The 15677-nt window shown below is 32.5% G+C and overlaps 2 protein-coding genes and 1 non-coding gene across 3 annotated transcripts; 2 read left to right on the top strand and 1 right to left on the bottom strand.

Moving 5' to 3' along the window:
- Positions 1-7104: 7104 nt before the first annotated feature.
- TRNAL-AAG lies at positions 7105-7185 on the top strand. Its single transcript has one exon. It is a non-coding gene; the product is annotated as a tRNA-Leu (tRNA).
- A 145-nt stretch (positions 7186-7330) lies between these two features.
- On the top strand, positions 7331-9220 carry LOC9299223. Its single transcript, XM_021020626.1, has 3 exons — positions 7331-7982; positions 8723-8794; positions 8950-9220. The coding sequence occupies exons 1-3, from the start codon at positions 7410-7412 to the stop codon at positions 8950-8952; spliced, it is 648 nt and encodes a 215-aa protein (XP_020876285.1). The 5' UTR covers positions 7331-7409; the 3' UTR covers positions 8953-9220.
- Positions 9221-10445: 1225 nt separating this feature from the next.
- Positions 10446-15370, bottom strand: LOC9299327 ((Z)-gamma-bisabolene synthase 1). The gene is given in 9 exon segments (XM_021020635.1): positions 10446-10897; positions 10977-11225; positions 11367-11505; positions 11689-11724; positions 11726-11908; positions 13988-14279; positions 14532-14624; positions 14766-15042; positions 15239-15370. Coding segments are annotated over 9 exon segments (1668 nt in total). The 5' UTR covers positions 15341-15370; the 3' UTR covers positions 10446-10600.
- Between the last annotated feature and the right edge of the window lie 307 nt (positions 15371-15677).

Genomic DNA, 15677 nt, shown 5'->3' with positions numbered 1-15677 from the left:
ATCAATCCATATAATGTTATAAAAAAATCTAGACTTTTATATGTATAAATGTTCATAGTCAACATATGATGTAGTACCAAAAAATTATAAAAAAAAATGTTCATGAATTGCACTACACTAGATGAAATTGAACCTTTTGAATTTTTTCCTTTCGTGTTAACATATTTGAGGTGCTTTGAACTTGTTAATTACGGTTTCTGAGTAGCTATCTCATGGTTCAATACTATGATGACGCCAAGAGAATCAATGAGAGTTAAACTAAATCATTTTTGTGAACATGAAAGTGCTAGTGACTTGGAAAAAATTTGGAGGGTTTAAGTCGACATTAAATCAATTTATTATTACTAAATCCTGAGAAATTCCGGTTCTGTGAATGCAATCCAAAAAATAAGATATGGAAGTTATGTGCCGAAAATACTCTTGCAAAAATAGGTTTTTGTAAGACTGTTTATGGTTCGAGTTCAAGAAACCTTTAATGAAAAAATGGTTTGGAGAAACCTTTATTTTAAGAAACCTTTATCAAGACAATTCTCAAGGCAATATGCAATATATTGAAGTTATTGAAGTTACCTGGGAATGTTGTTCATGTGATTCGCTATGCGTATCATCATTTTCATCATGGTCGTGTAGTCTCACATTCAAGAGGACATAATCATGTCGTTTCTCCGAGTAGTTATTGACTTTACCATAGTCACCATATTTTTTCCAATTCTTCTCTTTGTACTTGCTAAGTTTTTTTTCCGGATGTATATTCATATCAGGTATGTCATCAGGTATGGACACCTCTTCTAGTCCCAATTGCTTGAAGAATTGATGAGGCCGATTGTATGCTACCACATTAAAGCATATACAAGGCTACAAGAGTATATCATACAAATATGATCTTTGTACTCATGAGACAATTCAAGGTTACGCGTAGAACTTTTATAAGGTTCCCATGTAACCTGTGATCAAATACAATACAATGCATAATCATAATCAGTACAATGAATAAAATGAATGTGATCATGTTGTATTGAATATATAATCAAAATTCATAAAGAAGTATTACCTCATTTTCACTCAAGTTCTGAAGCTTGTCTCGCAAATGACTCTTTGTGCACTTCTTATCATTTCCTTTTGGAAACAAAATTAACCACTGAGAAAGTAAAGAAAACCCAGAAGGTACCTCTTTAATACCTAAAGCATGGCATAAGCATGGAAATCTTTCAAGTGCGAATATCTACAAGGAAAAAATACAAATAAAAACATTATTATGTTACAAATTTTGAATTTTTTTTTTTATATTTTAAAGGGTTTTAGACCTTACCATCAAAGCATATCCAAAACCATGACACCTTGTGGTATCATTAACCATAAGATCTTGCTTCATTAATTTTAAACCATGTTTAATGAATACTAAGGAACACACCAAACGGCAAGCTACAAAGAAGGGTGAAACAAGCTACAAAACAGATCTGACAGTCCACAAAAAAATTCTTTCTATTGATTCCTGCGAATCTGGTGGCTGCTCCCCACGCATAATCATTCACTGATTCTCCAAGTAATGGTAAATACATAGGAGATATACCTCCGGTGCTTGTGGCAACAAGCAAATTTCCTACTAGAAAGAACAGATATGCCTTTTGATAAGGCATCAAATCCGTCACATCATCAGGGACCTTCTCAAATCTTTGTTCAACTTCTTCAGACTGATGGTTAAAGAATTTTGGGTCTTCTTGTTGTAAAACAAGCTCATAGCTTCGTCTTTTGTTAGGTTTAGATTATCTTGAATCGTAAGACAAGGATCAGCATCTTCATATCCAGATACCTAAATTCAAATTAACCATAAAAATCAATAATATCACTACATAGAATAAAAGATATCTATAAAATTCATCATAAATTCAAATACCTGTAACCCATCAATGGGAAGAGTAGTAGTATACAAGATATCTTGAAGTCCTATATCTACATAGAACTCATTGCCAGTCTCCCCAAAAGCAAATGCATTATGATTTACGTCATAAAACTTAGCTAATGCAGTGATGACCTTCATATTAAGCTTAAGTACTCCTTTAGGAATTCTTAAGATGTATTTAAAGCATGTATCTTCAATAAGCCCTTCGATTCTTGGATCTAAATCTCACGAAAGAAAAGTACTCATATGACACTCACTTTTGAAATTTTGTTCTTGCCCCACCATGTCCATTGTGCCTACAATTTTATTTTCACACTTATAAAAATGCATATCCAAACACCATCATAATACAAACACAAATTACAAATGACAGGAAAGATCAAAAGCTTTTTGATAATTCATAATATAGACAACAATTACAAACAACAAAGACAATTACAGCTATCAACCAAACATAAGGCACAACCACAGACTGCAAAATTAACTAAACAATCTACTTACTTAACACCAACACAATATCACACAATAAATCACCCCAATTCCCAAACACAGTTAAATTAAGTTATATAGTTCATTATATAGAAATGTTGTTATATTGAGAACGTATCATAAAAGAACATAATCAAACATAGATCCATATCATGGGCCACAAGGAAGCTATCCGCACCAACAAAAGGATTTGAAGAGACCTGATTAACCTCTCAAACGAGAAAATGAGGAAAGGTTTGGCTAATTCAGCCATCTAGAAAACTTCATTAGCATGTAATAATTTAAGATTTTTTTTATAATAATATATAATAATTATATTTGATGTATTTTCTCATATTTTGTAACCTCCATACTAATAATTATCGTTATGTTGTTAATGCTAACAATAAATTGCAAGAATACTTTAAATACAATTAATACAAAATGAATTCTACACAATGAATTCTTTGAAATGTAACATAATGATATACATACAATTAACTTACACATAAATGACATTTAAACATAATTGTTAAAGTTGAATAGCTGTAAAACGTAAATATTTTGTCTTCTATAAATAGTAATATACACATATCACTAATCATCATATTCCAAATTTCATAATATTGATAAATATTATAACACTTTCTTTTATAATCCAACTAATAGTGTTTTAATATTACATTTTTATCAATTTTTAAGAGACTATGAAGAGGAGATGACAAAAATGAAAAGAAAGAAGGTCATCTGATAAGTCGTATGTGGATCACAAAAAGTAATAATAAGAAAAGATTCAAGATAAAATTATAAAACTAATAAGAGGTTAGATCGCAAGTTAACATGATTAAAAGTAGAATAAAAGTAGTGCTAGATACATTAACATGATTTTATATTTTATTTTGTTTTGAAGAAATCAATTAATAGTGAAATCAATTAAAAATAATAATAATATTGCATGCTGATGTGTCATTCTCTCAAGTGTTGACGTGTCACTCATATAGAGAGAGTTAGTCAACTTTCATACATATGATTTACATAGTTTTTAGTCCATCTTAGTCAAAGTTTTTTATTATTAGGGAGTCTTATGTTTCCAAAATAGTTATACATATATATATATATATATATCCATATGATTATATATTCATATGTACATATATATATATATATATATCCATATGATTATATATTCATATATACATATATATATATATATATCAATCTAAAATCTAAGTTTATTTTTTAAGTACCAATTAAAATTCAAATGTATTTAAACTTATTGCATAATTTTGTTCGATATAAATTTTTACGTACAACTTTGTCTTATTAAATGCATCAAACTTAGTTAATAAAATAATAATCAAAATAAAAGTAGTCATCATTGTGGTTAGATAGAATAGACAAATTTAATTAAACTAGAAAACAACCCACGCATTTTGTGGGTTTAATACTATACTTATATTTTAGAATATTTGACGAATATCTATGTCGTGTCTCATCTACAAATATACATTTTGATATTTAAAAAAAAATGCTTTTAAAAATTACATAGGCGACTATATTTTTAAAAGTCAACTACAATTAAAAAATGACCACATGAAAATATTTTTGTTTTTGTTCTTACAATACTTACACATCCAACACTTAAAAAACATGACTTTCTTTCTTAGTGTACCACTTTTTATTATTTTGATATGTAACATAAACTTCTTCTTATCAAAAAAACTTAGTGTACTTTAAATTTGTTGTTTCCACTAATTTAATGTTAAAATCAGTTGATTTAATTGATGAAATCTCAAACTTATTTTTCTTTTTGATCATGTTACAAAGTTTTAGTTCCACTTGAGAATAGACTTTTCTTCGAGATATGCTACACAAACTATAGATCATTTTTAACGGCTTCCAAATCATTTTTTATTATTTTGTTGTAGAACTCACACTACAAGAAAACATCACAATTTCCGACAAAGGTATTGGTCGGAAATTCGTCGGAAATAGCATATTCCGACATATTTCCGACAAAATCACATTCGTCGGAATTCTCTGGTCGGAAACCATAAGTTGTCGGAAATTCGTCGGAAATTATCGACGAAAACTATTTGTCGGAAATGTTGTCGGAAATATTTGTCGGAATTTTGTCGGAAATTTCCGACAAATTTCCGACGACTATTCATATAGTGGTCGGAAATTCGTCGGAAATTTCAGACCACTTTTAAAATAAAAATAAATATATACCGAAATTAGTTCCGACAAAATTCCAACAACTTTTCTATTTAAAAAAAAAAAAACAAAAAAAACAAATAAGAGTATTATACTTAAAATTAAAATAATTATTGAATATCTACAAAAATAGATTAATTGTCACAAAACCAATTTTCATTATCAACAAATGAGAATTAAAATTAAATTAATTAAAATGAATAAATATATAAATACATAAATGTCTCTATTAATTGAAGAAGAGAATAAAAATGTTGAACTTTAAAAAAAAAAGAATGATGTTTTGTTTTTTTTTTTTTGTCAACAAAGGAATGATGTTTGATGTAGAGAGAAGAAGATGTTAATAGAGATTGAGATTGTTGTGTTTGGAATTGTGGAAAGGATGAAAACTCATTTGCTATATATAGAAAAAATTTCCGACGATGTATTTCGTCGGAAATTTGTCGGAAACTACAAAACGCGGTAAATTCATTTGAATTGAATGTACAAAGGCGGGAACATGAAAAATCATAAATTTCCGACAAAATTCCGACGAACGTAGAAATTTCCGACGAAATTCCGACGAACGTAGAAATTTCCGACAAAATTCCGACGAACGTAGAAATTTCCGACGAAATTCCGACGAACGTAGAAATTTCCAACGAAATTCCGACGAAGGTAGAAATTTCCGACAAAATTCCGACGAACGTAGAAATTTCCGACGAATTTCCGACGAAATTAATTATTAATTAATTATTTACTTAATTATAAATTATTTAATTTTTCAAAAAAAAATTTCAAAATAATATTTCTGACGACTTTCCGACGAAATTAATTATTTATTTATTTATTTATTATAAATTATTTATTTTTTTGTTTTTTTAAAATAAAAATGATTAAAGAAATAATTTCCGACAAATTTCCGATTAACAAAACTTTCCGACTTAAATTTCGTCGGAACTTCGTCGGAAATATTAAAGGTTTAAACTAATAATTTCTGACGATTTTTCCGACTTATATTTCCGACCAAAGCGTCGGAATTTTGTCGGAAAATGTGCAGTGAATAAACATGTGTTCACCTAATATTTACGACGAGTATTCCGACAAGTTTCCGACCAATTTCCGACCAATTTCCGATAAAATTAAATAGTCGTAATTTTCCATGTTTTCCGATGAATCCTTCCGACAAAGTTCTGACGAATTTGTGATCGTCGGAAATTTTTCTTTTTTTTCGACAATTTTCCGACGAATTTATTTTTCCTCGGAAACTCGTCGGAAACCTGTCGGAAAATTTCCGACCAAACATTTCGTCGGAAATTTTCCTCGGAAATGGCTATGTTTTCTTGTAGTGTCATGAATAATATGATCATTGATTTTTTTTTTTAGAAGATGGATTATAATATTTAACGATTTTATGATTTTTTTTAATATAATTTTACAAAAAGTATGAGCTTTACAATTTCTTCATCTTTGAATTTTAAATTGAGTTTAGTAATCTTTTAATTTTTCGTAAGTGAAAATGTAATAATAAAATAAATCTCTTTGTAGTATATTTTTTAGTTAATATTAACTTAAGTTTTATTTTCCTGTTTAAAATTTAATAAATTGAGTTACATAAATTGTTTTTTACTATACCATGCACTTAATCTTACTTCTATTCTAAAACTCATTAAAACATTAAAATTTTGAAATATGGTCACTTTTAATTTTTTTTATATGTTAAAAGTTGAATTATATTATTATTACTACTACAATTTTCAAAGTATTGTTTTCACTATTTTAAAATTTCATTAATTTTACTTAATTCGTTATTCATTTAATTAAATTTTCTATTAATTATAAGTACATATGTATGCACTGAATGAATATCTTAAATATACTTTTAATGTAAAAATAATATCATGCTTAGATGGATACCTTAGATGAAGAGAGAACTCCCTCTAATTATATACATAGATTTTTATTAATAACATATATCTTGATATATGTATATTTATTTATATAGATTTTTCAAAATATTTTCTACGAGACAAGATATTTGTAAACTAATACGGATTTCAGTTTTTAGGGATGGAGCATCAAAATCAAGTTGCAGGTTGCAGCTACTAATTCCTTGTCATTCACAAGATCCTAATAAAAATCCCATGGAACATTCATAACAATTAACAACTTTCAAAGATTAAGCTTTTAATTAAATATTTTCTTTCTTTCAAGCCACATGTTGAAGAAAATACTGAATGGAAAATATAGATCAAACATAGGTAACAAAACATATATAAATATCTCGTATAATTAATAAAGAAAACAACTTCCAAGATTTAACCTTAATCACCAAAAGAGACTAGGGTTAAGAGTAAGTTTGCTTACATATTTCTCTCTTTCTCACGGTCAACTACGAAATCGAAGTCTAAAGTTTTGGTTCGTATCATTTTCCCCAACCCAAAGAGATCCCCAAAAATGTGTGAATGAATTTTCATACAAAACAATGTTAACGTCATTCTTATGAACAAATATAATAAAGTTTCACACTGTGAAAGAAAGTTGTTATGGCCGAGTTGGTCTAAGGCGCCAGATTAAGGTTCTGGTCCGAAAGGGCGTGGGTTCAAATCCCACTGTCAACATTACTCATTTTATTTTTTCACTTCAACAAAGTCAATCTTACACCGTCGATCTCATCACTCTTTTGCAATCATCCAACGGTCCTTATCACTCCACGTATAAACGACCTGGGTCTTTATTAAATCATCCATATACAATTTAAGAATCTAATTCTCACGAAAAAACCCCAAAACTTCCAAAATCAACTTTTCACCCCCAAGAACTCATCTTCTTCGTTGAAACGATAATGGCGTCGTCGAAGCACGAAGACTACGGCGTTCCTTACACACCTCTTCCTTCATCACAACCTTCACAAACCGTAATCCTTCTAACTCCATATCGCCGTAACCGTTATCCCTCAATCTTTCGTAACCTCCGTTGTTCTCTCCTCTTCACCGCCGCAATCCTCCTCCTCTCCGCCGCCGTTTACTTACTCTACCCTTCAGATCCAGACATCACCGTCTCACGAATCAATCTCAACCACATAAGCGTCGTAGATTCACACAAAATCGCTTTAGATCTCTCGTTTTCACTCACAATCAAAGTTCGAAACCGCGACTTCTTCTCTCTAGATTACGATTCGCTTGTTGTTTCGATTGGGTATAGAGGAAGAGAGTTAGGGCTTGTGAAGTCTAAAGGTGGACATCTAAAGGCTCGTGATAGCTCTTATATTAATGCTACGCTTGAGCTTGATGGTCTTGAGGTTGTTCATGATGTGATTTATTTGATTGGTGATTTGGCTAAAGGTGTTATTCCTTTTGATACTATTGCTCAAGTTAAAGGTGATCTTGGTGTTCTCTTGTTCCAAATCCCTATTCAGGTATAGTGAATTTCTTCTTTGGAACAATTAGGGTTTAGTGAAGAGAAAAGTTTGGAACTTTGATTTTGGATAGGGAAGACTTTTGTGTTATGCTTGCTTAAGAACATTTTAGATTGGGTTTGTGGTGGTTTAAGTTTTGATGATGAAGAAAGATGAGACTGTTTTTTAGGAATTCGCTTTTTTGGTGACTTCAATCAATCGTTATCGTCGTAGGTTCTAACTTTGAATTGGTTGTTTCATTAACTGTGATTCTGTGGATGAGATACGTGGTTTGAAGAAAGCTGCGTTTGATGGGAATGTTTTTTATTTTGAGCTTTGGATATTTGGATTTAGGGATTGTAGTTCATATCAGCTACTGGAATATGTTTGCTGGCTCTGTTGTGTTCCACCTTGTTATGAGCTGATTGGGATTTATGAGATAAAAGATTCAGATTTGTAGGGTATATGTGTGTTGGTACAGAACCATTTTAGTGTTTTGTGTAAGGGTGCTCTCTAAATGAAATTTGGATCATTAGCCGTAACGTTTCACATTTTTGGAAAATGGAGAAAGAGAGAGTAGATGCTTTACTGACACTGTTTTCTATCAGAACCAACCGAAAGTTTGTCAAGAGTCCTAGTTTTTAAATGCGTTTTGATATTTGTATGACATGAACATTAAGTCATTCTCTGCTATATTAGTTTCCAAGTAAAGATTTAAACATCTGATGTTTTAATACATGGGTAAAACTGTTTTGCTGCAGGGTAAAGTGTCGTGCGAGGTATATGTTAATGTTAACAACCAAAAAATTTCACACCAAGATTGTCATCGTAAGGTAAACCTGGTTTCTTTTGTTCCTCATTAAATGCTACTGGTATTTTATCAACCAATGTGCTTTGGTGACAATGAGATTATAGTGTCTAATAGAAAACATGGTTTTATATTTGTGAAACCTAATCAAATGTTTCCACATTGGTTTTTTATGCGCAGTGAACCGCCATCCTAAGCTGGACGAGAGATGAAAGACCAGATAACATATGTTGACATGTTTTGGTTTCTGGAGAAATGATTCGTAAGATATTGTATAGATAAATACTCTTAATGTTAACACTGAAAAATAGAAGGAGAAAGATGAAGAACTACTTTCTGTAAAGTCCTTTCTTAACTCCTTAAATGTGTAACAAGTGTTTGCTTTTTTTTTTTTTGGGCAAAATAAACTCGATAAACTTTTCATACACGTGGAGAAAATATCGGTTATGCAGTCATATGACATTCGGATTTCGGTTCGGATTTTTTCGGAATAGGATAGGAGAGTTTATTATCCATTTGGATTTTATAACTATTCGGTTTGGTTTCGATTCGAATATGATCAAATTCGGACCGGATCGGTTTTCAAAAAGAACAAAACTAAATTTTTTTCAATTTTAACAAAAAATGGTTTAATCTTACTAAAATTTGGTTAAATTTTGCAAAAATTGTGTATAATTTCAACAAGTATAACTAAATTTTTTTGGATATCAAGGTTATTTTGGATATTTTTATTATTTGGTATTTTTAGATATAAATTTATAGCTAAATATAAGTTATAACTAATATTTTTGGATATATAATTTTATCTTGAGTTTTCGGATATATTTTCGGTTTTCAGTTCGGTTCGGGTAATTCAGATAGGAGAATTCATTATCCGTTCGGATTTTGTGACTATTCGGTTCGGTTTCGGAACCGGATTTTTTGGACCGGTTTTCAGATTTTGGGTTTTATGTCCAGCCCTACTCATATGGATGATTCTTTTGTATATCCTCATGTGAGCATGGCAAAGATGGTGACTTCTTAGGCTTTGTCGATAGCATCGATGCATCAGAAACTCTTAACAATGTGCAAGATGAGAGATAAACATCCCACTGATAAAGTCTCCATCAACATCACATTGGAAGAGCTGTATTTTACGATTTAGCAAATTTTCAACAAATTTCTGAAAAGCAAAGAAGATTGAGAAAAAGTCTTGTTTTCAGTCGGATATAACAACCAAACCTCCAAAAGTTATCCAAAAAACACCACATAATATGTATCGACTAAATTGCTTTTTGGTTAGTGGGATTTGCCAGTCGATGAAATGATGAGTCTACAATAACTATGCAAGAAAGAGGACTCGGTTACACCCTAATACGCATGCAGTTCGTAAAGGAGCAGCCAAAGCGGAGCTGGAGAAGGAGTTATCTCGGAGTTAAGAGGGAAGAAGCGGATGGCGGTTGAGAATACTGGCTAGAGCCAGATGGTTAAAGGAGCACCACTCAAAGAAAAGTTGGGAGTTCACCATTTTATGAAAATTACAAATAGTTTAAGACTTGATTTTCGTATGGAATGTTTTCAAACATTTTAGTCATGGTTAGCCATTGTGGATGTTGTAAATGATAAGTATACACTTTTCTTCTAAAAGCTTCATAGATTAGTTGAAGTTTAGCCCATGGTCCGTTTATCAAAAAAAGGAAAGAAAAAAGGATGATACTATCTTTGATCTAAATGACATGATCTAATGTCTTCATGACTTCTTAATGCAACACATTTTCAAGATGATGTTATTCAACAGTAACCAACATGAAAAATCATCTTCGTAAATCATAACCCTTGTAATTCATAGTCTTCAAAGACGTATTGGATCTATGAGCAGAGTTACTATATATTCCTTGAGTTTTCCTTCACTACAATTGAATATATCATCGGACTTGGTGTAAAGGACTTCCAATAAGCGTCTAAAATTGAGTGCTTGCTTGAGAACACGAGGTGACACGGCAGTTGTCTTAAGTAGCTCTTCATTTATGATCTTATTGATATTTGCGATCATTTTTTGACACTCTAGAATAGCCCCTTCTTTGGTAACTACAAATTGCTTCATATAATAGTTGATCGCATTTGCAGCAAACCCGTTACTCATGTCGTTCTGACAATACCAAACACGTAAGTTAAAGGACAAATCACACTAAATCAAAGCAACCAAAGCAACTATCGTTTCTTCTTACCTCAAAATCAGTCATATCATCCATTAGACGACCCTTTGCAGCTAGAGATTTGATTAACCTTGGTCTCGATCTTACCCACTCGTAAGCTTCCTTCCCGACAGTCTCTCCCATTCCGACAAAAGAATACATTAACGTTGCATATGAGGTAAGTGCTATTCCACCTACCTCTACATGTTCTTCAAAGCTAGGCACCTGCTTTCCTTGTGCCCATTTGACAAGATCAAGATTTGCTCTCACGAGTGTCTTGAGCTGTTTACTCGAAAATATAAGTATATAGTTTTCTTTGATAAACGATAAATATAAGTATATTGTTACGAGCTATATGTCTTTTGTTATCAATACTGAAGTATTTTTATATGAATTTTAAGAAAATTGGTTTATATTAATCACCTCTTCTAACATCTCCTTCAAGTGGAAAGAGCTTCCTTTAGACCTCACTCCTCTTTCGATCTCGTCGAAAACATCCAACATAAGTTTGAAGACAGTTCGCGATATATCTCCTATTGTGTCAACGCCATCAAGAATCCATCTACACATATTTACTTTCAACATCATTTATTTTTTTCGTCAAGCAAATCCCACAAAACTGTTTACACGAAAAACGCTTTGTGTACATATTAATGTTGATGAAATACTGATAAGGCAAAATAAATTCACCAAGCATCAAGAAACGAGTTTAAAAATAGTAGAGGTAGATAGTTAGGTTATGTACCTTTCCACACAATCTACGAGTCTTGTAAGCTCATCTAGAGAAATAATGATCGCACGCGTCATCTAAAATGGTAAGGAGGTAGTTGAACTTAGCGGCAATAACCCTCCCACCTGAAAATTGTGGTTCGTAATACATCATCAATCCTGCTAGCCAAGCCTCTACGATCCGCTCTCTAAATTGACTTGGCCACTTAGATGTAAGGTCTAGCTCCATCCATGTTAGTAATCGAGAATCTCCATGGAAGGAGAGAGCGAAGGAGGAAGAAGAAGATAAGATATTTCTGTTATTACTTCCTCAATCGTAAAATGTGTACATGGTTAAGCTTATATACTAAAGAACTAAACCAGATACAATAACCAAAGTAAACCAATTCTACTAATATTCTAATACTCCCCCTCAAGATGAGAAGGGATTCTCATCTTGGACATGAAAACTTCAACTAGTCTTGGTAAAGAATGATCCAAAATTCTCAGTCCAATAATGTCAATGTCGATGCTCTGTCCTTGTAAAAAAAAAAAAGTGAAGCCACCTTTGATGTTGCAGTAGCAGCTATGTGCTCCAAAGAACAGTGGCGATCTTGTGCCAACAATATCCATAGAGGAACTTGACGCACAAATTTGGGCAGCAGCAGAAAAAAGAGCGAGTGAGTATACCGGATGTGAAACAGGATCCTTAAACAACCTCATCAAACACTTGCATACAAAGCTTATTGTTTGAGAAATAGAGGCCACAATTGTCACTGTCATCTTCACCACAGTTTCATTGTACCCATCAACACTACTCCAACTTTGCTGAACCACCACTTCATGGCAATCAAGTCCATACAACATAGGATTTGGCCGTAGATGTGGCTGTAGTGGATTTTATGTCAACAGCAACTCAAGTGTTGCACACAAGGCAAACACAACATCACTGTGAATCTCTATCCTCCTACATGCAATCACAACCAATAGAAAACACTTCAACCAGCCAAAGAGTTCTTGCGGAAAGCACAAACCATGTCCAGCAAAATCAAAATCTGCCATCATAAGGAGGAGCCAACACTCTCAATCCTCCATAGTTTATTAACATTTCCACATAAACTTCATAAACCAGTAACTCCAATTGCAGAAAGCCATAGCAATCATCTCCATAGAGGTCTAAGCAGCTTATAACAACAGCAAACTTAAAATTCTCCCCCTGTCTTAAAGGATTCTGATGCCTAAAACTACTTTCTGAAACTGTATATTAGTCATGAACAACACCAAACCATAAGGTGGATGACTCAACAAAGAATCTAAATCTTGTGAACTTGCAGAAGTCATAAATGAGAATCAAGCAATTCTTGTTGCATCCTCTAGAAACTTGCTGCTCATATGTTCGGAATGTGAAGACAAGATACTCTAGCAACATTACTAACCATCTGTCACCAATTCCATATTCAACATTCTGTTGAAAACTTCCTATCGAAACCTTCATCTCTCTAATAACACATCCACATTCCAAAAATCTCCATATTGAAACAACAGCATCGACAGAGATATATCTAGAAGCTATACGCTTAAAGAGAGATTTCAGAAATTGTACCAAACCAACAAAATTGCATCGCGGAAGCAAATCGGAACAATTCTCCGGTGGTCGAGATAGAGATCCAAAGATATAACCATCAAATCCAGAAGAAACACGATTGATAACAATCGAAGAAGAATCACGACACGAAATCTCTCGATGCGAACGAGATCTACTAGCGCGAGGTGAAACATTCTCTGGATCAGTAGTTGAGTTGCGATTTCTGGGTTTGGATCGTTTCTTCGTCATCGGAGGAAACACACGATCAATGGATAGAAGAAAGATGACTACAACAAGCTGAAATCGCATCATGAACTCCAATCTTGACGAAAATCAAGCTCAAATCTTCGAAATTGACCGTACGACGCCGTAATCTTCGAACGGACCGGAATCGAGATCGGAGTTGAATCGCCGGAGAATTTAGGTCATGAATCGGTTGAGCTTGGGCTCAACGCTCTAATACCATGTTAGTAATCGAGAATCTCCATGGAAGGAGAGAGCGAAGGAGGAAGAAGAAGATAAGATATTTCTGTTATTACTTCCTCAATCGTAAAATGTGTACATGGTTAAGCTTATATACTAAAGAACTAAACCAGATACAATAACCAAAGTAAACCAATTCTACTAATATTCTAATAATCCACCATCTTAAAATCCAAACCAACAAAGAAAACGAGAAAAGAAACGAATTATTTAATATTGGAGTTATGAACTTTCTCAAGAATTGACCATTAATAGATTTTTTTCCTACTTGATAAAAGTTTTGAGTTCTTTGATGTAATGCAGCTGCAATAACTTGAAATTTAGCTTGGCTAATCTGAGTAGCGTCTTGTCGTGATCTTCTTCGTGTTCGTAGAACGTAATGTATTCCCTTGCAATTACTGCTTCCATGTTCCAACGTTGAGGTAAATAAAGCGTGTTTCTTATAAGCCTTAAGATATGAGGCTGGCACGTCCCGCCTGCCAATAAAGACTTCAAGTGGTTCGATGTGAACCTCAATGCTTCGTCCAATACATAATCTGTCGTTGTTCCCAAGTGAGCGGCTTCATACACAGAGCCGTAGCAACGATTATGAGGGCCGCCCGCGAAAAAAAAAAAAAGGACCGCTCTAGAAAAGTGTATACTTATAAAAAAATTGAACCATAAAAAAAAAAACAAAAAACAAAAAAAAAACTTCTCTCACGCTTCAGGTGATTCAAACTCATGACCTAAAATATGTGGTATTTGAGGGCCGAAAATATTAATAACTTCTCGGAGGGCCGCAGCTCCCGCTTCTCTTGCTTCTATCCAGCTACGGCTCTGTTCATACAAGCTAAGTATACCTTTAGCATCTTCTGTAAGAGATTGCTCAAACTTCCCATCATCCCCTGTAAATCTCTTGAATACATCTACACGACGAAAAGATTTATTCATTAATAATAAAGATGCGAGAGATAACAAATCAAATTTGCATTGACATGGTAATACTTTGTTACAAAATTATATAAACAGTAGTAAATTTGTTGCCACCGACTAAATAATTGTCTTACTTGATGATAAATTGTGTCCGTATGTTCTAAAAACGCGGAACATGATGGAGATTGTAGACAAGTCCTTTTCATCACCAATTATATCATCTAACTTTCGAAAAGCATGTTCTAGTATATCATTGATCTCATTTTCAAAATGAAATGCGAGACCAAGACTTAGAAGTAATTGGATCAAAAGCACTTTCCTCTTCGATGTCTCATCATCACCGTGGGAAGATAGAAGCTCCCTAACTTCAGGCTTGAGTATTTCAATCTCTCTTGTAATAACACCTAGTTCCTATTATTAGGTTTATACATAGTCAAAGATCTTTTTCATGTAAAGTTTTTCATTATTACTATTATCTGCCGGAGAACTTATATATATTAAGAAAATCATAACAGTCTTTTTTTTAACATCTAAAAACATAAAAGTCTTTATATGTTTTTCATGTCAATATACTATAGTGAATATATAATTAGTATAAATGTCTCACCAATTCATCGATAGGAACAGAGAGGAAGTAATCAGTCCATTGAGAGTGAGACAACTTTGTGAACGCATGACTTTCACATTTGAACGTTGTTTGGGATTCCATAGTGTTTGAGAGACAGAGAGATAGAGAAAGAGAGTTAGAGAGTTGAAGGCGAGGAGCAGTGTGGGAAAAACTAAAATATATAAAAAGCAAATGGATAATATATAGAGATGATAATTAGAATATTATATAATGTGGAATCATTACAATAATGACACATAATATTTGACAGAATGCTTTTCGTATATATGATTTGTTCATAAGCTTTATTAGGGTTAATTAATTTGAATAATAAAATTTCTTTATTCACGAAGATACGGTACCACTACAATTTTGTTTTTGAATATAATATTAAATTAATTCAAGAAAAAAGTAACGTTTTCGTACAATAAGCAAGTTT

The sequence above is a fragment of the Arabidopsis lyrata genome (assembly GCF_000004255.2).
Source record: "Arabidopsis lyrata subsp. lyrata unplaced genomic scaffold ARALYscaffold_9, whole genome shotgun sequence".
NCBI classification, from domain to species: Eukaryota; Viridiplantae; Streptophyta; class Magnoliopsida; order Brassicales; family Brassicaceae; genus Arabidopsis; species Arabidopsis lyrata.
The sequence above is the reverse complement of the archived record's forward strand: the minus strand, read 5'-3'. Positions and strand labels throughout refer to the sequence as shown.

Bases quoted from the DNA above. Each gene is read 5' to 3' on its own strand.
- LOC9299223 (XM_021020626.1), top strand. From the start codon at position 7,410: ATGGCGTCGTCGAAGCACGAAGACTACGGCGTTCCTTACACACCTCTT. The intron at 7,983-8,722 runs GTATAGTGAATT...GTTTTGCTGCAG, and splicing joins TGTTCCAAATCCCTATTCAG to GGTAAAGTGTCGTGCGAGGT.